Below are 23,474 nucleotides of genomic sequence, written 5' to 3'. Positions count from 1 at the left end.
TGAAACCTTAGAGCCATGGCAAAGGAGAACAGGACCTTTGGGACTGAATTCATTCTTCTGAGCTTAACAGACCATCCCGGCTGGCACATCATCCTCTTTGTCATTACCTTCTCCTCATCTCTCTGAAGGCTATGGGGAATGGTCCCCCTTTGTCACTGTGGGGAGTGACCAGGCCCCCGAGCAGCCCAATGCACTTTTTCCTCAGCCCGCTCACCTTCTTGGAGAACTCGTACTCCACCACCATTGCTCCCCAAACACTGGAGACTTTCCATGTCATCAGGTGAACCATTTGTGTTTCCAGCTGCCTGGCGTAGACATTTTTTTCCCCTTCTCCAGGGTATCACTGAGTTTCTCATCTTCACAATGTTGCTCTCCGATTGCCACGCACGAGGCATTGCATTACGCCTCAGTCATGAGAAAGAAACTCTGCTTCCTGCTCTCCTTCGGAGCATGGGGGTACCAGGAACACCATTGTCCATGCTCTGGTGCTGGGCCTCTTCTGAGCTTGGCCTGTGGGGCTATAATGCTGAGCAAGATCCTTGACTGTATCCAAACACTTTCCCTGTTCCCTTGTCTTTCACTCACCTGGATATCTGCACCCACAGAATGTCTTTTCTGGAGCATGGTGGGGCTGTGCCACCTACGGGGCCACTGAGTTCCAGGGCCTGATGAAAGCTGATCCATGCTTGGGGAAAAGAAAGCAAGACCGAGCAGCCACAAGTGTCTGGGCATCAGTCCCTGTCCTGGGCCTGCCTTCGTAAAAAAGGAGTTGGGTTCACAGGGACTGGGGGCTCCAGTGTGTGGCCTGATGTGACTGGTAGCAGTACGAACTTGTGGATCCCCTCAGCCCTACGCATCTTGGCAACAGCTGGGCCATGCCAGATGCTGTGCTGAAGGGTGATAGGGATGCACAGGGAAGCTCTACCTGCTTTCCATGCGCAGACATGATGCCCATGATCAGGTGGTGGAGGAAAGCTGGTGGAGTAGAGACAGAGGGCCATCCCCAAGACAATTAACCATTCCCAGTTTCTGCAATCCTTTGGGATCATCTTTGGCTGAGCCTCCATCCCCAGCACAGCTCCACCCAAAGCAAGAGGAACACTCTTCCCCAAGAGCTGGGGCCTCCAATGTCAACAGCACTTGTCTAGGCGGAGACATCACAAGTCAAGGACTGGTGTCCATCGACTGTGGAAGAACTAGGCATGTCTTCCTCAGCTTCAACAGACAGTGCCTGAAAGATGAATTGCTGCAGTATGTCCCACCCTCCAGTGCCTAGGGGAATGAGGCAGTGCCCACAGCCTGTTCCCACTAACGAATGGTTTTCTCCCATGGCCATCTGTATGCAGAGGAAAAGACCACACAGGGACACACTCAGGGTTGCTGCAAATGTTTATCAACTCTCAGGAGGGAAATGAGGTGACTCCAAGAGGAGGCCCCGAGATCGTAGCACAGCAGGAGCAGACAAAAATCTGTTCAGCTTTTCCAATGGCAGACTTGCAACAGGGCATCGATTGACCTGGCCCACAAGGGGAGAGGGGCTAGCAGGTCACTCCAGGCTGGTTTCTGGGGGCCTCACGGAAAGCAGAGGGCAAGAAAGAAAAGAAAGAAAAAGAGTGTGTGGAAAACAGGATAGGTGTACATCGGTCATGTAGTCATAGAATCCAGGCTGGCCCCTTCCTGTCTGTCTTTACAGGACAAGCCAGAGATGGTCAGGTCCTCTTAGAACAACAGCACGAGGTCTGTTCTTCCATTCATTTTTGTCCAGCAGCATGTTCTGAGTTCCTGGGGTCCTGGTCTGGGGCACTGTCTGGCATCTTTAGCAGGGGCGGCACCTGCTGCCACAGTAGCGGCTGGTAATACAGGAGAGGTCACAGCACCCGGAGTTGATGGGGACTCCGTCACAGCTGAGGATGCTGCCAACGGCGGCAGAGGTGGAGGATCCCACAGCAGTGTTCTGTGGGAAGGAGCTGAGGATGGGCCGGGCAGGGTCACCACCACAGGAGAGGGCTGGATGACGATGGTGGAGTTCTGGCACTGTCTGACGCAGGGCTCATTGCAGCTGCTGGCCAGCGGGGTCGGGCCGCAGGGCTGGCATGGCCGGCACTGGTCGTAGCAGGACATGTCTGGCGGCTGGAGATGCACCTGGGAGAGAGGGCAGGGAGGAAGCAGAACATGGGCATGCATGAGGAACAGCCTGTCACCATACCCTGAGGGAACCAAGGCACAGGCAGTGCTGTGAGCTGGAGGCTGTGCAGGGATGTGCCAGGGCTTCTTGGTCTCATCCTGCCAGGGCCCAAAAAGAGCCACCAGGGCCTGGCTACACTCTAGCCTCCAGCCCAGGAGCCATCATACTAAAGGCCCAGCCTTCCTCCATGACAAACCTTCTACCCCTTGACTCTCCCACAACCAGCAGCCCCAAGATTTGGCATGGAACACAGCTGATAGCAGCTGAGAGGTCCATAGAACTGAGTCCTCCCGGAGTGAGGGGGACAAGAAGGGGCTTCACACTCACCTTGTTCCCAAGGAGAAGAAGGCCAGAGAAGTGGATGACAGAGCACGGAGATGGGCTGGCTTTTATAGTGCGCCTTAGCTGCCCCATGTCCAGAGGCATCCCTTGAAGCAGGGACTACTTTCTGACAAGCTACTCGTGCATGCAAAACATCCCACCTAATGATACGGGATGTGTGTTGCCTTCCTGTGATGCTGCTTTTCATTTCCTGCTTTATGCCCTTTCCCCAGAGAAGGCAACTTCTGAGTGGCAGGTAGGGAGGCCCAAGTATTTCCAGGCAACACCAGTCAGTGTGAGCAGAAGACTCAGCTCACGTGCTGGAAGAGTCCAGGAAAGGCAAATGAGGTCAGCTTGCATGACTCCCTAGGGGCTCTTTGGGGCCGTTTTGGCTACAGGTGACCCAGCTCCTGCCTGTGACCCTACCCCTCCTGACACTGCCCTCAGGGAAAACCTGCTGGCCTGTTTTGCCCCTGCTCTGACCCAGGGATGTCTGAATTGGGGGGAGAGGTTGTGCAGGGCCCTTTCTGGATCACAAAAGAAAGGCCAAACAGGACGTTGTCTGTTTTAGTTAGAAGGAATAAGAAGATGAATGTAGACAGAAAGTAAACCTTTCATGGGCAGGTGACCCTGCCTTTTACCAGCATCGGACAGAGCCGGGTGGGTTTTCCCAAGACACACAGTGCAGATCCTGTCCATAGAGAATTCCTTCTTCACTCCCATAACTTCACGCCTCTCATTTATTTAAAAAAAAAATAAATAAAATCGTACACCTCCCCCTTACATGATGCAAGCTTCTTTCTGTCATGACACCCACCGGTGATCAGTAGGGGCACTCCAGCACTTTCCCTTACCACTGCTACTCAGGCTAACAAATGGGATTCTCAGGCCTCAAGTGCAAGGCCCAAGAAAGCTGACGTTGTCTTGTCAAGAGCCCTGGCTCCAGTGCCTTCTGCAAGGCTCCCAGTCCACTCCCCTCTCTACCACGTCAAACCATGTACTTTGATCAAATGCTGTCCAGAGTCTTTGCTGCACACTGTGTCACATTCATGCACATGTTCCTCTCTTGTGGGCACTTGCCTGTACTGGGGCTGCCTGGGACACAGTTAACGTTCCCCACAGCAGCCCCTAGAGTGCTGTGCTCTGCGCTTGGAGCTAGAACAGCATTGCCATCACACCAACGTTGGGGCTATAGTGGAGCAGTGCTGGCACAGCATCAAGACTTTCTCTAGCCCTCCAAAGCCAGGAGGTAGGGGGTGGGCAAGAGGTGGGGAGGGCGACATCACCAGGGCAGCTGACCTAAACCAACCAAAGGCATTTTCTGTACTCGAACACTCAGCAGTAAAGATGTGAAAGGGGAAGGAAAACCAGGGGCGGGCATATTGAGTCTGTGCTTCCAAACACATGGACAAACACTACTTGTTGATGGGAAGTGGAGAATAAATTTGTCTCAATTTGTTTCCAAAAGGCCTTCATTGTTTTTTTTTTCTTCTTTCTTTTTTCTTTTTTTTTTTTTCCTTTGATTATTTTATCCCTATGTCAACTTTTAAGCCCTTTAGCTTAAATCACATTCTCTCCCCACAGCTTCCTTTCAGCAGGGGGTGTGAGAGAGCTGTGTGGTGGACTTTAGCTGGCCATCAGTGTGAAACTACGACAGCCTGTGTGCTGGATTTGTGCAAGTGTCTGTGGGTGCAGTCTTGCATGATTCCACGCAGGTGTGCATGAGCAGGTGTGTGTCTGTGAGAACTGTGTGGCCCCCCTCACAAGAAAATGGGCTGGTCACCACAGGGCATTCTCCACTGCTCTGTCCATGAGCTCCAGAGAGCAGCCAGGGCAAGAAGGAACCTGAGAACAGCTGAACAATCACAGAACAAACCCAGCCCAGAAGTGCCCACAGCACACATGCTGAGATGCGGCCTTCTGTATCTGTAGCCCACTGCCTCCCGACCCTAGGAAGTTCACTGCCAATTTCCCCAACAAGGATGGGCCCACAGCAGTTTGGATCCTTACTTCAATTCTGTAACACAAGATTCAGAGTGTAAGAGCATGGTGGCGGTCACCCCTCCCTGACTCTCCAGGCCAGGACACAGCTGCACTCCCCATGGCTGGAGAGTTCAAAAGGGTGGTGTTAGCTTTATGTACAGGGAGACAGGCTGAGAAATCCTGCCCTCTTCGAGCAGGCCCAGCCCTACGGAGATCTGCTGCCGGTGCAGTGTCAGTGGTGTCTGGGGTGGGACAGAGGTCCCCCATGGGGAAACCAATGCCACGCATACTTCTGTGACTCATGGGCCTGGAGCTGAGTCATGCAGGGGCTGAAACCTTGGGCAGAAGTGGCATTGAACCAGAGGAACATGGGTCCTATTTACCCTGAAGGCGGTCAAGTCCTGGAGCAGAGTGCCAAAGAGATGCTATGGGAGCTCCATCCTTGGAATACTTTGCCTGGACTTGATCCTGAGCAACCTGATCTGATGAACCTGCTCTGAAAACAGGGTTGGACTACCGATATCATTCATGACATCAAAAGCGGGAACAGCACTCATGCACACTGCTGCTCATGTAGAAAGATGCATGAACTCATGGGTGCACTCACAGACACTCCTGGATGCATACTGAAGTATATTTGGGCACACACAGACAGGTACGTGTGCACACAGCGAAGAAAGCAAATGCTGCTCTCCTGAACTCCAGGGTTCTGATCTGACTTTCTCCTGTCTCTGAAGGAACATCCTGGCTTGCTGAGGCCCTGCTGTGTTTTTTCTCCAGAAGATATCGAGTGGTGGAAGACCATGAATCCTGAGCAGCAACTCCATCTCCTCCTTCCTCCTGCCCCTGGTATCTTCCCACAGGGGTGAGGGGAAGGTCTACAGAGTGGTTTCTTTTGTTGCTGCTCGGTTTGTCTGAGAGCTGAGAGCTACTGCTCTTCATTCTGGACTCAGCCAGCTACCTCTTGATCCAGACTGAGAATACACTCGGATGGTGGAGCCCAACCAGCGCTTGCATCCTTCCGTGTAGTTTATCTTTGGAAACCTCCCATTCACTGACATATGCCACGTCTTGGTCAGGACGCCTCTTATGCTTTTAGATGCCTTCTCTGCAGATAGGACAATTTACTTTTCCAGCTGTGTGCTCTGGCTCCTCTTCCTCCACCAGTGGGCCTAAACTGGGATGTCCTCTTCACACTCATGACCTATGACCAAGCTGTGTGCGTCTACCACCCACTGCAGTACTCCAGTCTGGTGGGAGTCCTGTGGGCTGAGCTCCTGCTCCCCTCCTTGGCACAAGTGGCGCTCACTCTTCGTTTGCCCTGCTCTGGCCCTACACTATCACAGCTTCTTCTGGGACTTGCTATCTGTCATGCAGCTGGCTTCTGCAGAGAGCTTCTGGACTGGTGTGCTCCTTGCCTACAACAGCACCACCAGTTTTCCTGTCCTCCTTGAGCTCCTGCAGGGTGCTCCTGGTCTCCCTCTGAATGGTAGTCATGTGAGGAGACACAAGACACTGTCTGCTAACTCTCATTTGCCTGCACTTGTATCATGCCAGGGGCTACATTCCCTCCTCTAAACAAAACCCATTCCCAATGTCTCCCTCAACAAAGTGGTGTCCATCTTCTCCAGGGCTGTGATGCCCCTGCTCCATGCACCAATCTACAGCCTAAGGACCGAAAAGGTAAAGGAAGCCATGGGAAACCTGAGAAACAGAGGGAGGTTGTTTGTTTGTTTCCTCTGCTGTGTTCTCTGTCTCTGCTTTCAGGGCCATGCCGTTTTCTCTACTCTCTTCCACAATGGAGGTCTTGGGGAAGCTGCCATCACTGCTTCCACAGCAGCCCTTATTTTCTTTCTTACCTTTCAGCTACTCCCTCCTTGTTTCCTACCCTAGAAGCAGCCCTTCAGCACTTGCGAGGGGGGCAGAGAGAAAGAACAAAAGGAAGCTGGAAACAACACACAGGAATACAAACCTGACTGACAGATGACGAGGGAGGCAGTGAGGAGACCAAATGTGGGCAGTCACACCACTTGGGGGGTGTACACGGGGCTGTGGATATGTTTATGCCACTGAGGTTCTAAGATCGGGGACCTTGTCAATTGGGATGCTAAGAAAAGAGGAGGCATTCAACAAGCATACAGAGACCGAGACCAGAGAAAACAAACACAGAGGCAATGACAAGAGACAAACCTCACCATTCACTCCAGTTGTTGGCCTATCAAGAAACCACAGGTGCCACTGCCAGGAAGATCAGCCTGGGCCTTGCACCTCCTATAGCTGTGGGCCAGGACACAGGCTGGGATGGGTGCAGGACAGACCTATACAACCCCATGAGGGGACGTGCAGGGAAACGGGAGCCAGGAGGAGCACACGAGGGCAGACAGCGCAGGGTGTAAAAGGGGCTGCTCCATGCACTTGTGTGGCTGGGCCCTGCATCTGAGCACTGTTGTCTGTCCTGTCCTCTTCTGGAATCTTTCCTTACCTCTGCATAATCTCGCTTTGTCCTGTGTGCACATGTGCTGCAAGGAGAAAGTGCCAGCTCCTTGTGGAGCAGCGGGAGTGGATTTGGTGCCAGGTGCTGCAGTCAAATGGAGTTAGGCCACGCCTGGCCTGTGCTCTCAGCTGCTGGAGCCAGGAGGTTCCTGGTGCAGCTCCTGGAGCAGGGGAAGGGGGTCTCAGACTCTGCTTGCCCATCTTGCTGGGCATACTGCAGGTAGGCAGCTGCTTTGCCACTCCCTCTCCTTTTCCCTCACCTCCCCTCTGCTTCCCTCCTCTTCTTCCCCTCCCCTCGTCCGTGCCGAAGGAGCTGCCTCAGCCTTTCCCCGCACTCGCCTCCGCGTCCCGGGCTGGGCTGCAGGACGGGCAGAGCCCCGCTGGCAGCAGCCCAAGCCCTGCCCGCCCCCAGGCGCCCAGCACTCGCAGCCCGGGCCAGCCCCCGAGCGGCCCCGGGGCGGAGCTGGCGGCGCCGGGCGGCGGCGGCGGCGGCGGGGAGGAGGCGCCGCGGGCGGAGCAGAGCCGGGGCTGGCGGGGGCAGCGCGGCGCGGGCGGCGGAGCGGCGGGATGCGGCAGGGCCGGGCCGCAGGGCTGGCGGGGCTGGCCGCGGTGCTCCTGGGTGCGCGGGGCTGCCGGCGGCGGGGACGGGACGGGGGCTGCGGGGGGCCGGGGCCGCCCTCGCTGCTGGCCCGCCGGCTTCTTACGGACCTCGCTCCCCTCTGTCCTCCCTCTGCAGCCATCCCGTCTGCCTCCAGCGAGCTCAGCCGGCCGTTCCCTCCCACCTTGCCTTGCTCCCTGCCTTCCTCCTCTCCTTTCGGCACACCCCCACTCATTCCTGCCTGCTTCCCTTCTCCTCCTGGCTCGGCTCGGACCCTCCTTCCAAACAGCCCTGCTCCGACCTGGTCCCCAAATAACCATTCCCGGAGAAATGCCTTTGTGTGCTTTCTTCTGAGAAAATGCTCCCATCAGCTGTCAACCGTTTTCTTCTCTCCTCTCCCTTGTGTGATATTTTGGTGGCAGCAAAGCCCTTTTCTGAGTTGTCTCCTCCTTTTCTTCTTGGCAGTGGCTGCAGGCAGAGCACAGGTGCAGCAGGAGCCACGGGCAGAGACCAGGGAGGGCACCGGCATCAACATCACCTGCTCACACCCCAACATCCAGTCAAACGACTACATCTGTTGGTACCGTCAGCTCCCAGGCCGAGGACCCGCATTCCTCGTGTGGGCTTCTCGTGGCTCCAAAGATGTGACGGACCCGGCAGGGCAGCTATCGGTGGCAGCAGACCGCCGGTCCAGCGCCCTGTGGCTCGCCCGGCCCCGGCTTCGGGACGCGGCGGTGTATTACTGCGCCCTGAGAGCCACGGGGAGAGGAGCCGGGGCTGCGGCCGGGCAGGAACCGTGGCGGGCGGGGCCGGGCGTGTGTGGCGGGGGCGAGGCAGGGGCACAGCCCCCAGGGGGCGCTGCCGCTTCGTCCGCCGGGACCACGTCGCCCCGCAGCCCACCCGCCAGCCCGGCCCTGACCCGTCCCCACTGAGCCCCTTCGGTTCTTCTGGGTAGGACGCTGGAGGTCCGGTGTGGGTCGGACCCAGCTGGGTGTGAGGGGTCAGGACGGCACGCCCAGCGATGTGGAGGAGCGAGTGGAGGGGCACATCTGACTGCATGAGCTGTGTGTGGCACCAGAGACCTCCACGCAGTCCTGCTCCCACTGCTCCTTTCAAGTTGCTAACACCTTGCAGAGAGAGGCTTGCAAATCGACAGGTGTTGAAATTTGACACAGAGATGCAAAGCTTCCTTCCCTCCCCATCTGCACCATGTTTGTAGTTCCTGGAGCCCTTCCCAGGGCCCTGGCCAGCAGCTTTGGCATGGAGGGCACGTTCTGCCTGAGTAGCAGCTGGCAATGCCAGAGACATCCAGTCCTGCTGAATGCTTTCATTAAGGCCACGAGCAGTCGGGAGGAGGGCACCCTTGGCCAGTTTGTGCATGGCCCCAACCGGGGCACACAGGTGGTGACAGCGTAGGTCACAAGGGGGCTTCAGAGAATGCAGGAAGGCTGGAGAAGGGGGCTGACCAGAGCCTCAGGATGGTGCAAAGGAGCAAAGAAAAGGATTTTCCTCTTGGGCAGGAAGCATCCGCAGAATAATGCAAGGTGGGGGCTGGCTGCCGAGGAAGCAGAGCCTCAGGAAAGGGTTTTGGGTGCAGGAGGCACCCAGCCACACGCGAGCCAGCAGCGCGCCCTTGCAGCAAAGGCAGCCAAGGGCCTGCGGAGCTGGGAGGGTCAGGGGGTGGTCCGGGGTGGATGGGGGCGAGGCGGGGGCACAGCCGCAGCCAGGCCCGCTGGGGGGCACTGCCGGTGCTTGGAAGTCCCCTTGCAGGGCCTGGAGTTAAACGGCACTGGCCTGAGAGGGCATCGGGGCAGTTATATTGGGTTTCCTCAGTTTTCTGTAGTGGTCGCATTTTAAGATCTTGTTGTACAGGATTTGTCCCAAGCCCAAATCCAGCACTTCAAGCACAGCCTTGCTAGCTGGTCGAAGGAAGTGATTGTCCCACTGTACTCTGCGCTGGTGTGACCTCACCTCGAGTACTGTGTGCAGTTTTGGGCACCAAAGTACAAAAAAAGACATGAAACTACTGGAGAGTGTCCAGAGAAGGACTACAAAGATGGTGAAGGTCCCAGAGGGGAAGACGTTTGAGGAGCGGCTGAGGTCACCTGGCCTGTTCAACCTGGAAAAGAGGAGGCTGAGAATTCATCGTGGTCTACAGCTTCCTTACAAGGGGGAGTAGAGTGGCAGGCGCTAATCTATTCTCTCTGGTAACCAGCAATAGGACCCAAGGGAATGGAGTCAAGTTGCGGGAAAGTTCAGTTTGGATATCAGGAAGTGGTTCTTCACTGAGAGGGTGGTCACACACTGGAACAGGCTCTGCAGGGATGTAGTCACGGCACCAAGCCTGTCGGAGTTTAAGAAGCGGTTGGACTATGCTCTTAGTCATACGATCTTGGGTAGACCTGTGTGGTGCCAAGAGTTGGACTCGATGATCCTTATGGGTCCCTTCAAACTTGGGATATTCTATGATTCTATGATTCTACCTTTGGTGCTGAGATAACGTCCTGGCAATACAAGAAATGTCAGTGCTGGACACTCGCTCTAATGACACCTTTTGGAACCTTGAACGATACAGTGACTACACCATACCTCATCCCACCCATCAGGACACAGCCAGACTGCTGGGTTGCTGCACCACAGGGTTCCTCACCAATTTCTGGGGACTTGCTTAGAAGGTAATGTTCCCAGGTTGTGGAGGAAGGAAAGAGAAGAGGGGTCAGAAACAGGGTGCAAGTTGTTCCCAGAAGAAAAAGAACCATCCCCAGAGAAATGAGGACCCCAGGAGGTGATGTAAAACCCCAGCGGGGCAAAAGCCCTGAAGACTCTACATGGGCCATCAGGAGCTTGCAGAAGAGCAGGCGTTTCTCACTGAAGAAGGAAGGATGCCACTGAAGGATCAGTGCAGGAACAGACCCTTTCTACCACAGGGACCAAAGTCCCCAGAGTAATGCGGGGTGGGGGCTGGCTGCCGAGGAAGCAGAGTCTCAGGAAGGGGTTTTGGGTGCAGGAGGCACCCAGCCACACACAAGCCAGCAGCGTGCCTTTGCAGCAAAGGCAGCCAAGGGCCTGCAGAGCTGGGGGGGTCAAAGCGGTGCCCTGGGGTGGGTGGGGCCGGGCAGGTGAGGCAGGGGCAGGGATAGGGGTACAGACACAGCCAGGCTCGCCAGGAGACTCTTCCGGTGCTTGGAAGTCCCCTTGCAGGGCCTGGATTTAAACAGCACGGGCCCAAGGGAGCATCGGAACAGCTACACTGGTTTTCCTCCATTTTCTGTTGTGGTCACTTCTTAAGAACTTGTTGTACAGGATTTGTCCCAAGCCCTTTGTTAGCGCTGCCATGTCATCCTGGCTATAAGAAATGTCTCTGCTGACACTCACTCTAATGAGACTTCTGGAACCTTGAATGATACAGTGACTACACCATACCTCATCCCACCCCATCAGGACACAGCCAGACTTCTGGATGCTGCACCACAGGGTTCCTCACTTATTTCTGCGGACTTGATTAAAAGGCAATGTTCCAGGTGGTAGAGGAAGGAAACAGGAAAGGGGTTAGAAACAGGGTGCTAGTTGTACCCAGAATAAAAAAACCATCCCTAGAGAAATGAGGACACCAGGAGGTGTTTTGTCCCATGCCTTGTTTACCCACTCTGTTTGCCACACTCCTGGTCCCTCACGCTCCCCAGGGGCTGCCTTTGTACAACAGAGTGGGGTTGCTCCTGGCTCCACCCAAGCCTCATCAGCCACCATCTTGAGTGCTTCCAGCTCCTGGCAGCTGCCTTGGTGTAGGAAAACCCCTGCAGGCCATGATCCCCCTGCTCCACTGCAGGACGCATTCTGCTTCAGAGCGGATCACCTTGGCGGTGTTCCCAGCTGGTAGAGGAAGGATCGTAGAATCGTAGAATGAATCATAGAATCATAGAATGGCTTTGGTTGGAAGGGACCTCAAAGATCATCTAGTTCCAACCCCCCTGCCATAGGCAGGGACGCCACCCAATAGATCAGGTTGATCAGGGCCTCACCTAACCTGGTCTTGAACACCTCCAGGGATGGAGCATCCACAACCTCTCTGGGCAACATCTTCCAGTGCCTCACCACCCTCTGAGTGAAGAATTTCCTCCTATCCTCTCAACTAAATCTCCCCTCATTTAGTTTAAAACCATTCCCCCTCATCCTGTCAACATCCAACTGAGCAAAGTTGCTCTCCATTCCTTCTACAAGTCCCCTTCAAGTACTGAAAGTTCGCAGTGAGGTCACCCCGGAGCGTTCTCTTCTGAAGGCTAAACAGCCTCAGCTCTCCCAGCCTTTCTTCGTAGGAGAGGTGCTCCAGCCCCTTGATCATCTTTGTGGCCCCCCTCTGGACTCGTTCTAATAGATTGACATCCTTCTTGTGCTGGGGACTCCAGACCTAGATGCAGTACTCCAAGTGGGGCATCACAAGGGCATGTTAGAGGGGGAAAATCCCCTCCCTTGACCTGCTGGCCTCTCCTCCTTTGATGCAGCCCAGGATGCAGTTGGCCTTCTGGGCTGCAAACACGCACTGCCAGTGCAGCGTGAAAGGAAACGGGAGAGGTGGTAGAAACAGAGTGCTAGTTGTTCCCAGAGGAAAAAGAACCATCCCCAGAGAAATGAGGACCCCAGGAGGTAGTGTAAAACGCCAGTGGGGCAAGAGCCCTGAAGCCTCCTTCAGGGAGGTTTAGGTAGGATATTAGGAAAAAATTATTTACTGAAAGGGTTGTTAGGCATTGGAATAGGCTGCTCAGGGAAGTGGTTGAGTCACCATCCCTGGAGGTCTTTAAAAGAAGTTTAGATGTAGAGTTCAGTGATATGGTTTAGTGGAGGACTTGTTAGTGTTAGGTCAGAGGTTGGACTAGGTGATCTTGGAGGTCTCTTCCAACCTAAATGATTCTGTGATTTGGTGACTCTAAATCAGGAGTGTGCAGAAGAGCAGGCGTTTCTCACTGAAGAAGGAAGGACGCCATTGGAGGATCAGTGCAGGAACAGACCCTTTCTACCACAGGGACCAAAAAGCCACCATGTTCCCCAGCTGTGCAGATGTTGGCTGCAGAAGCAATACTGTCACTGCTGGAGGAGGACCCCAGCCAGGTATTTCAAACACTCCAGGAACAAGCATTTTCTCCTCCCCCTTTCATTCTTTGTTCCCCTTGCCGAGTCATTTCCTGCAGCTCTGCTCTCCTGGGGCGCTTGGTGGGGACGTGTGCTCTTCTGAGGTTCCTTCACACATGCAGGAGGATTGGTCTCAGAATGCGCCTTGTTTATCTCATCCTCGCTGCCTTCCTGAGGCAACCACTGGGTAAGCATTGCCGGTGGCTGGTGGCATGATTCTCCTTCTCCTCAGGAGAATATCACCCCCATCAACAGCTCGCTGCAGGGAGCTGCTCTTGAATTACTGGGAAAATGATGGCTAGTATCAGATCATGACTGTTTTGCACCTCTTTTCTGAAGATGCTCTTACTGCTGGAAAGAAAGATGAGACACAAGAAACACCTCCTCTCCTGATCATCTCAGATCTTCTTCCCTTCCTTTCCTATTGCCAACCATCCATGCCACTCTGCCCCTCTCTTCTGACACTCTGGGCAGTAGGAGAGAAGGAACTAAAGACAGCTCTACCGTGAGGGTATGGTAATGGCCTTACCTGTGGGAGGTAATGAATATTACCTTGCTCTGGGATCCATGCTAACCTCTGGTCATAGACTTCCTTCCCAAAGACGCCAACATCCATGGGATTCTTGCTGCAGTTGAAGGCACAGGAAGCCTTCCCATCCAGAAGCTTGCTTCTCCTCTAGGTTTCTGTGATCAGTTGCTGACATTTGGTTTCTTTCAGATGTCATGGGGCAGACCTCCGTCACCCAGCAAGAAGGACAAGTCACCGTGGAACAGAAAAAACGTTCCAGACCACTTGCACGTACCAGAGCTCCATTTTATGCCTTGATCTGGTACCAGCAGAAGAAGGGACAAGCCCTCAACTGGTCACATATCACAACACAGCAGGCACCAAGCAGAACGGCCGTTTCACCACGGAGCTGAACATGGGGAAATCCAGCATTCCTGCGGCTGAAGGAAGTTGAGCTCTCTGACAGCGCCTTGTACCTCTGCGCTGTGAGTGACACCCTGCTGCACAGAGCTGCCCTGGCTGAGCAACAACCCCGGATGGGGAGGGGATGTGTCTGTGCAAGGCAGAGCTCTGGGATGGGGCCCTCAGCTCTCCCCTGGCAGCGCTGCTTCCCCTGTGCACTCCGAGATCTGCCAGCCAGATCCTCTTTCCCAGTGGGACTGGTGTCAGTGGCTTGAAAGGAAGGAGTGGTGGTGAAAGAGCCCTTGCCCTCAAACTGTTCTCCCTGTGCACCCATGGACAAAGCAGCTTTTGCCATTTGCTTTGCAAAAAGCTCATGGCCCATTCTGATCTATGCGCTCTGCTCTGCACCGAGGGCTGGAAGCAAGAGGTCAGAGACTCACCTGAGCATGGCAGTCCCATGCAAAAAGCTTCTTTGTCCTCTGACTTTCCCCATAGGTCTGGTAGGATGGACCGTCCCTGGGTGGGCATTCCTGCAGAACATAATGTTGTTAGCACACAGCATCAGCAAGAACAGGATCTCCCAAGCTGCCCAGCGAAGTGGAAATCCCTAGGCAGGGAGGAACACAGGAGATCGGACATGGTTTCTTGTGCGTTAGACATATCCCTAGGACTGTGTCCACCACCACAGAGGTTGGCCATGCCAGGAAGAGGGCTGGACTGACCGAGAACTGCTTCATGGCGGGGAGAGGCAGGCCCTGCAGAGCAGCCAGGGTGGGGTTGGGCATCGGATGCTGTCCTTGGATGGCCCTGTCTGATGGGAGCTGGGGGTGTGCCAGGCCAGTGAGGGGCCTTGTGTGCGGCCTGGCCAGGCTGATTTCACCCTCAGTCTGCGAGTCACCTCTACCCTGCAAAGCTGTGCAGCTCCTGGGCTGTGCAGGGAACGCTTTGGGATGAGGAGGGAGTATAGGCCACCTTCCTTGCCACTCTTGCTCTTGTGTGCAGACCATGCTCCCACATTGTGCAGACTGATGGGAGGATGAGGAGAAGAATGCTCAGGGCTGTTCCAAAAGCTGTTTCTCACAACAATCCACTCCTGAATCCTTTGGGCCCTCTTCTGATGGAGCCTCTTTCACCAGCACGATGTAGCCAGAGCAGGAGAAAGTCCCTTCTGTGCAAGCTTGGGAGATGCTGACCTCTCAGAGCTTCCAGCAGCACCAGGCTCCTCATCCAAGGACAGCGGTTGCCAGGCTCCCCATCTGCAGGACATACTGTTAGCCCAAAGGGGTGCATTAGGGCAGAGATGCCAGAAGACAGGGCCTGGTCACAACTGGCTCTGGAGGAGCTGCAGAGGTCTTCCTCAGCTCCAAGGGACAGTGCCTGAAGGGTCCCCACTGCCCTGTGTCCCACCATCAAATTCCTCTGCAAACGATGAAAGGCCCCCTCCTGTGCTCACCATTCCCCTGCCAAACAAGGCAATGCCTTTCTTCCCTGGCAACTTGAGACCACCAAGAAAAGTTTCACGTGGAGGAAGAGGGTGGGATGCAGAAAACTTTAATGACTCTCAGGAGGTAAATTGGGTGACTTCTAGAAGAGGCTGTCAGTGCAGGCAGCACCAGGGGTACCAGAAGTCTGCACCTCACAGAATCACAGAATCATCTAGGTTGGAAGAGACCTCCAAGATCACCGAGTCCAACCTCTGACCTAATACTGACAAGTCCTCCACTAAACCATATCACTTAGCTCTAAATCTAAATGTCTTTTAACCTCACAGCTGAGGATGCTGCAATCAGCAGCAGACATGGAGGATTCCACAGTGGTGTTCTGTGGGTAAGAGCTGAGGATGGGATCTGGCAGAGCAATGATCACAGGAGAGGGCTGGATGATGACAGTGGAGTTCCAGCAATGCCTGATGCAGGGCTCGTAGCAGCTGCTGACCAGCGGGGCTGGGCCAAAGGGCCAGCACAGCATGCACTGTTCATAGCAGGACATGTCTTGGGGCTGCAGGTGAACCTGGGAGACAGCGTAGGGAGGAAGAGGAGCACAGGGAAATGTGAGGAGCAAAATGTCTTCATACATACAAGATCCAAAAAGAGTGATTGGGACAAATAAGGCTCCTGCCTCTCTCCGAGATGAAAATCCAACTCAGCCAGGTCCTACACAGTCTCTGAGTCACACCTTTCCTCATCCCTCTCTCATGACCACCATCGCGAAGACCCAGTGCAACTGGTATTGTCATTACTAGAAAAAGACATACAGAAAGGGTTTCAGACATACTGGGTTCCCATACAGAAGAAGATGAGGGGGTAGAGGAGTTGGTCTGCCTTTTCTGGTGGCCCTGCACTGCCCCAGGCCCAGAAGAAGCCTCCACGGAAGTGATAATTTTCTAGCGTGCTCATGATGAAAGGAAAAGCTCCCAGCTACTGACGGGCTGTGGGGCTGCTTCTCTTCTATGCTGGCTTTTCATTTCCTGGCTAATGCCACACCCATTTCCACTTGGAGGCTTCTTCTGAGCGCTGGGATGGAGAGGCCCCAAGATTTCTGGGCCAGGACTGTCAGTGGTTGCACAGCACTCAGCTCAAGCATATGATGGTTTCAGCACAGGCTGGAATCCGTGATGCTGTCCTGGTTTCCAGGTTTCCAGGCTGGTGGGCTACACTGTGGGGTTTCTCGTCTCTTCCTCCTAAAGCTGCCCTCTGGAGAAATGGGCTGACCTCCTTGGACTCCTCTCTATGGGTAGTCTCTGCACATCCCCACACTGCGCTGTCCTCTCCTTTGGAGCCTTGTCCTGCTCAGAGCGCCACAGCTCTGCCCTGCCAGAAAGGTCCCCAGCATCTCTTCTATCAGATGCCCTTGGCCTCTGCCCTTGCCCTGACAGGGTAGTCGTTTGTGGGGCAGAGCCCTTGTGAACCCACCAGAGGCACTGAGTGCACACATGTACCTGATGTCTGCATGTGCAGATGTGTGGCCTCATGTTTCTGTGCACGCAGTCTTTGCACCTGCATTTGTCAGGGCATCTATGGAACTGTGTGTGCATGCATGCACATGCATGTTTGCGTGTGTCCATGGATCTGTTTGTGTAATGTGCATGCACTCTTGGTATGTGCTAGTGCACATGTGTGCACATAATTCACCTGACCTTAGGCATGTGTCCAGCTGATCCCAGGGCCTGTAGTGTCATCTCTGTGTGGTGGTGCCAGGTACTGGTGCAGCCTCAGAAAAGGCCCAGGAAGTGGTCATGGCACCAAGCCTGCTGGGATTCAACAAGCATTAGGACAACACTCTCAGACCTATGCTGTAATTTGTAAGTAGTCCAGTGTGGAGCTAGAACAGAGACGCTCATCTATCCTTGTGGGTCAGTTCTAACTCAAGATATCATATTGTTCTGTTATTCTATGGTTTTCAGAGACAATGAGATGCTATGTGGACAATGTCTTTTTAAAATGTTGGTCTCGGTCTCCTCAATTAACATCAGCTACAGGCAGGTGTGGAGTAATTGCCTGAGGAAACTTGGAAATTAAACTGATATTCACATTTTAAAGAAAAGGTACAGCACTGAAGAAGCTTCCAGGGTGGAGTGTAGCTGCACAACATTAAAGTTCCCAAGGCCTCCAACCTTAAATGTTCATCACACTGGGGCAACCTGGTGTGATGAGTCTAAGAGGAACAGTACGGAGTGTGGAGCAGAGTCGAGAATGCGCCTAGGCTTAGTGATTCTCCTTTAATGAAATTATCCCTATCTCAACTCGTAAACCCATTAGATTAAATCATATTTTCTCCCCACAGCTTCCATTGAGGAGGGGAAGTGAAAGAGCCATGTGGTGCTGTTTAGTTGACCATTGGTGTGAAACCACCACAGCCTGTGTGCTAGATTTGTGCAAGTGTCTGCGGGTGCAGATTTTTGCATGATTCCACATAGGTGTGCAAGAGGAGGTGTGTGTTTGTGTGACCCCTCACAAGAAAATATGCTGGCCACCTCAGAGCATTCTCCACTGCTCTGCCCGTGAGCTCCAGAGAGCAGCCAGGGCAAGAAGGAACCTGAGAGCAACTGAACAACCACAGAACAATCCTGGCCCAGAAGTGCCCACAGCACAAGCACTGATATGCAACCTTCTGTGTCTGCAGACCCCCTTCTCCTGACCCTAGGAAATCCACCCGTGCTACTGGCAATTTTAGTCCCCAACGAGGAAGGTCCACACTAGTTTGGATCCTTAAACTGGGATCTCCTCTTCACACTCAGGGCCTAGGACCAATCTGTGGCCATCTGCCACCCACTGCAGTACTCCAGTGCCATGGGGGGGAACGTCTGGGCCTACCTGGTGGGAGGCCTGTGGGCTGAGGCCACGCTCACCTCCTTGGCACAAGTGGCACTCCCCCTTCGTTGGCCCTGTGCTAGCCCTATACAGTCACAGCTTCTTCTGGGACTCGCTATCTGTCATGCAGCTGGCCTCTGCTGAGAGCTTCTGGACTGGTGTGCTCCTTGACTACAACAGCACCACCAGTTTTCCTGTCCTCCCTGAGCTCCTGCAGGGTGCTCCTGGTCTGCCTCTCAACGTAGACATATGAGGACACTCAAGACTGTCAGCTCACTCTCACTTTTTCGTGCCTGGGGCCACATTCCCTCCTCTATACCCACGCCACTGCCAATGTCTCCCTCAACAAAGTGGTGTCCATCTTCTCCAGGGCTGTGATGCCCCTGCTCCATGCAACAATGTACAGCCTGGGGACCCAGAAGGTGAAAGAAGCCATGGGAAAACTGAGAAACTGAGGGGGGTTGTTTGTTTGTTTTCTTTGCTGTGTTGCTTGTCTGTGCTTTCAGGAACATGCTGTTTTCTACTCTCATCAGCAATGGAGATGGGGCAGCAGCCATCACTGCTTCCACAGCAGCCCTTATTTTCTTTCTTACCTTTCAGCTTCTCCCTCCTTCTTTCCTTCCCTAGAAGCAGCCCTTCAGCACTAGGGAGAGGGGCAGAGAGAAAGAACAAAGGAAGCTGGAAAGAAGAACATGCAGGGACACAAGCCTGACTGACAGATGATGAGGGAGGCAGTGAGGAGACCAAATGTGGGCAGTCACACCACTTGGAGGGGTACACAGGCCTGTGGCTGTGCTTATGCCACTGAGGTTCTAAGATCGGGGACCTTGTCAATTGGGATGCTAAGAAAAGAGGAGGCAATCAACAAGCGTACAGAGACTGAGACCAGAGAAAACAAACACAGAGGCAATGACAAGAGACAAACCTCACCATTCACACCAGTTGTTGGCCTATCAAGAAGCCACAGGTGCCACTGCCAGGAAGATCAGCCTGGGCCTTGCACCTCCTACAGTGTGGGCCAGGACACAGGCTGGGATGGGTGCAGGACAGACCTATACAACCCCATGAGGGGACATGCAGGGCAAGGGGAGCCGAGACGAGCACACAAGGGCAGACAGAGCAGTGGGGTAAAAGGGGCTGCCTTGTGTGCTTCTTGGGTCTTGCGGCTGAGCACCACCATCTGTCCTTACCTCTGCATAATCTCGCTCTGTCCCATGTGCATGTGTGCTGCAAGGAGAAAGTGCCAGCTGCTGGTGGAGCAGCAGGAGTGGATTTGGTGCCAGGTGCTGGAGTCAGACTGAGGGCAAGGACATCCCTGGCCTGTGCTGTCAGCTGCTGGAGCCAGGGGGTCCCCGTGAAGCTCCTGGAGCAGGGAAAAGTGGGTCTCAGCCTCCAGGCAAATGTAGCAGGAGTGTTTTGGGTCTCCAAAAGCAGCTAATGGGGGTACCAGCCCGGCTGTATCTTCCCCAAATGGAGTGTGCATGATCCCGTCTGTGTGTCTCCCGGATATGTGCTCAGCTTCCATACCAGTGGAGCTGTCAGCAGTGCCGGCCACAGCCAGGAGACCAGCGCTTGGCAGCACAGCGCTACCAGACCCAGTCTAGCCGGCCCGCTGCCCTCCGCCAGCCCCTCCTGCTGCGGACGCTGCAGACGGGCAGCTGCTTTCTCCACTCCCTCTCCCTCCCATTCCTTTCCCTCCCCTCTCCTCGTCCGTGCCAAAGGAGCTGCCCCAGCCTTTCCCCACACGCCTCCGCGTCCCGGGCTGGGCTGCAGGACGGGCAGAGCCCCGCTGGCAGCAGCCCAAGCCCTGCCCGCCCACAGGCGCCCAGCACTCGCAGCCCGGGCCAGCCCCCGAGGGCCCCGGGGCGGAGCTGGCGGCGCCGGGCGGCGGCGGCGGCGGCGGCGGGGAGGAGGCGCCGCGGGCGGAGCAGAGCCGGGGCTGGCGGGGGCAGCGCGGCGCGGGCGGCGGAGCGGCGGGATGCGGCAGGGCCGGGCCGCAGGGCTGGGCGGGGCTGGCCGCGGTGCTCCTGGTGCGCGGGGCTGCCGGCGGCGGGGACGGGACGGGGGCTGCGGGGGGCCCGGGGCCGCCCTCGCTGCTGGCCCGCCGGCTTCTTACGGACCTCGCTCCCCTCTGTCCTCCCTCTGCAGCCATCCCGTCTGCCTCCAGCGAGCTCAGCCGGCCGTTCCCTCCCACCTTGCCTTGCTCCCTGCCTTCCTCCTCTCCTTTCGGCACACACCCCCACTCATTCCTGCCTGCTTCCCTTCTCCTCCTGGCTCGGCTCGGACCCTCCTTCCAAACAGCCCTGCTCCGACCTGGTCCCCAAATAACCATTCCCAGAGAAATGCCTTTGTGTGCTTTCTTCTGAGAAAATGCTCCCATCAGCTGTCAACCGTTTTCTTCTCTCCTCTCCCCTTGTGTGATATTTTGGTGGCAGCAAAGCCCTTTTCTGAGTTTCTCCTCCTTTTCTTCTTGGCAGTGGCTGCAGGCAGAGCCCAGGTGCAGCAGGAGCCCACGGGCAGAGACCAGGATGGCACCGGCATCAACATCACCTGCTCACACCCCAACATCCAGACTGTCGACTACATCCACTGGTACCGTCATCTCCCGGGCCGAGGCCCCGCATTTTCGTGAGCAGTCGCACCCAGACCAGTGTCAGATCCGAGCGGGTGGCTGTGGGTGGCAGCAGACCGCCGGTCCAGCGCCCTGTGGCTCGCCCGGCCCCGGCTTCGGGACGCGGCGGTGTATTACTGCGCCCTGAGAGCCACGGGGAGAGGAGCCGGGGCTGCGGCCGGGCAGGAACCGTGGCGGGCGGGGCCGGGCGTGTGTGGCGGGGGCGAGGCAGGGGCACAGCCCCCAGGGGGCGCTGCCGCTCCGCCCGCCGGGACCACGTCGCCCCGCAGCCCCGGGGGGCCCCCGCCAGCCCGGCCCCTCCAAGGCACTTCAGTTCTGCTGGAAGGGTCTGGAGCCTGGGTGCAGCTGAACGGAGATGGCACCAGCCTGGCAGAGATGTGTCCCAGGGAAGAGGCACTGAAACACAGCTCCTTTCTCCTGAGCCCTCCTTTTCCTCACGCTGCAACAATCACCCTCTGGTACTGCCAACTTCAGGCCCCAACAAGGACCGTATCAGGACAGTTTGGGTCCTTGGTTTAATTCAGGGTAACAGTGTTAGGAGTGCCTCAGCGTGGCTGTCCATCGACCACCTTGGGATGTATAGGAGAAGCAGACTGCTGTGAGGCTCCTGCTAGTGCCTGTCAGTGAGGGATTTCCACCCCTGGACACTGCCAGGTCCTCCTGGAGTCAGTGCTGGAGCCATGCCCATCTCCTCACACCTGTCTATAAAGGCCTGCCAGCATTGTCTCAGAAATGCATCGCAGAGGGGACAGATTCCCATCCAGCCCACGTCAGGCTGGTTCTCCTGAAGGCAAAGGGACGGCTGTCGCTCCTCCATGTATGGGATTTCACAGCAAAGGGGTTTGCTCAGCTTAGTGGGTGTCTCATCCAAGCTAAGCTGCCTTGTGCAAACACAGAAGCAGAATCCACCCACAGTTTTATGCATTTGCCAATGACACGCACCCAGAACTTCACCCAAGGTTTATATACTGCTAACAGTCTCCTGGGGCATTCAAGGTAGGCAATAAACAGTCAGGCAATTAAGAAACCAATGTCTCCAGGAACTACCAGTCCTGTATTGAGTTGCAACACAGGCCAAGCCCTTCCAGGGCAATGGGCCATCCCAACAAACCAGAAATGTTTGTCAGAGCTCTGCCTGGGTCTCTTTCCAGGGGTCTACCCCACAGCTTAGCCCTGGCAGTGCCGTACCTTCACCTGGGCTAAACTGGTTACTTTCTCTTGCAGCTGTGGCTGATTCCATTCCTCTGACACCAGGAAAGACAAAGGGTCTACCCCAGAACACCTTTGGCTTGTCTCTCTTGCCTGCATGGTTGATTCCTTCTGGACATGACAAGGCTGTACCAAGCAGGGCCATACGTGGATCTCTAAGGAAACAGCTCTGTAATCGAGCAGGGACAGGGTGCCCTGCTGATGGGAGCTGTTACAGAGGTAACCAGGCTGTAATGAGAAAGTGCAGACATCAGGGGGCTGCAAAGCACTGACAGGAAAAAATGTCTGCCAGCAGTCGAAATGGGCCTGGAAACAATGGGCATCCTTGAAGTGCAGCTGGGCACCAGAGAGCTGCAAACATCCTGAAGATAGCCTCTGCATAACCAAAGGAAGAAACAGAGAAAAACAACCTCGTGCCTGAGGAGGAGCAAAACAAACGGTCAGGAAAAGTGGAAATGAGCATGAGGAAGTCCCTGTGAGTGCAGGTCCTGGGCAAAACTGAGGAAAGCTGCTGCATGCCTGGGGGCAAGTGGGCAGCACAGAGCAGCGTGGGGGCATGCAAACCGCTTGCTGTCTTTGCACTGACCCAGCCCATGGGGGTGCAGGGTCCTCAGGGACTGGAGATTGCCATGTATGGTCCATTATGGCTAACACCAATGCTGACTTGTGAAGGGGGTCGGCCCTGCATGTGTGCCACCACCTGGGCCCTGCCAAGTGCTGTGCTGGGGGTGGTTGGGCCTCGTGGGACACATGTTCCTGCCGCACATGCCCATGTGTGCTGGCCATAGCCCCGTGGTGGGGCAAAAGAGGGGAGATGAAGGTGGAGTAGAAGCGGTTGGGCATCCCTGCACTTAGTCCACCCATTCCCCACATGTGCCATCCATCTTCTGTCCCCACCTGCTTACCCAGCACAGCACTGTCCTGAGCAAGAGGAAGCCCGTTCCTAAGAGCCTGCAGGGTGCCCAGCCTCCACAGCCTCCCACAGACTCATAGCTTTTCCCGTGAGGACAGCAGAGGTTGTGCTCTCTGTTTGCAGGACAGGGGGAGCTGCTGGGCAGAGACTGTTGCAAGGCAAGGGTAGATTGCCCCTTGCTCTGTGAAAGCCAGGGATGTCTTCTTCAGCTCCAAGGGGCAGTGCCCAAGAGAGGACCCTCTGCAGCGTGTCGCAACATCCCATTCTTCTGGGAGAGGGGAAGAGGCTCCTTAAACACCATCTTGTACACACCAAGGGCAAAACCATTCTCCCTGGGCAGCTCAGGAGGGCATACGCAGAGGGAAGAAACATCTACAGCCAAGGCTGGGATGCAGAAATCTTTAATGAGTGTACATAGGAAAAGGAGGTCACTCTGAGCAGAGGCCCTTCAGTGCAGGGATCTCCAGGGCCTACCGAGAGGCAGCATCTCTTGCCCATGGCGGAGATCATGCAGGGCATGTGTCTGCTGTTACCGCAGCGGGAGGGCTGGATCTGAGGAGCCTCACAACCCAAGGGAGGAGAAGAACACAAAGAAAAAGGAGAGAAGGAGGTAGGTGGAGGGATGGAAGGAGAGACATGGGCCATGTTTTCAGAAATCTCGGGTAGCCCCTGGTCTGGCTCCTGGTGATGTCTGCCAGAGGAGGTGAGGAAGGTCATCATTCTGAAAGCAAGGGCCTGAAGATTCCTCCTTCTATTGTCCAGCACCATGGTCGTGCTGGAACCCCAGGGCCATGGC

General features: G+C 55.4%; 1 protein-coding gene, 2 pseudogenes and 1 gene segment (V, D, J or C); 2 read left to right on the top strand and 2 right to left on the bottom strand.

The window, feature by feature from the left end:
* The window catches only part of LOC118258223 (feather keratin Cos1-1/Cos1-3/Cos2-1), a 40,047-nt gene extending 20,926 nt beyond the window's left edge, over positions 1-19,121 (bottom strand). The window contains exon 1 of one of the 2 annotated variants that reach the window (XM_050715497.1): positions 19,115-19,121. The gene's annotated coding sequence lies outside the window, so the exon portion shown is untranslated. Of the gene's footprint in view, positions 1-7,242; positions 7,276-19,114 lie in introns of those variants that run through there. The other variant, XM_050715498.1, reaches the window with a different exon arrangement.
* Positions 1,449-2,611, bottom strand: LOC118258220 (feather keratin Cos2-3-like; annotated as a pseudogene).
* Positions 7,550-8,512, top strand: LOC118258269 (T cell receptor alpha variable 4-like). The segment is given in 2 exon segments: positions 7,550-7,601; positions 8,046-8,512. Coding segments are annotated over 2 exon segments (519 nt in total).
* On the top strand, positions 12,843-15,723 carry LOC118258208 (uncharacterized; annotated as a pseudogene).
* Positions 19,122-23,474: the final 4,353 nt, after the last annotated feature.

Source organism: Cygnus atratus, chromosome 25 (genome assembly GCF_013377495.2).
Source record: "Cygnus atratus isolate AKBS03 ecotype Queensland, Australia chromosome 25, CAtr_DNAZoo_HiC_assembly, whole genome shotgun sequence".
Classification (NCBI taxonomy): domain Eukaryota; kingdom Metazoa; phylum Chordata; class Aves; order Anseriformes; family Anatidae; genus Cygnus; species Cygnus atratus.
The sequence above is the reverse complement of the archived record's forward strand: the minus strand, read 5'-3'. Positions and strand labels throughout refer to the sequence as shown.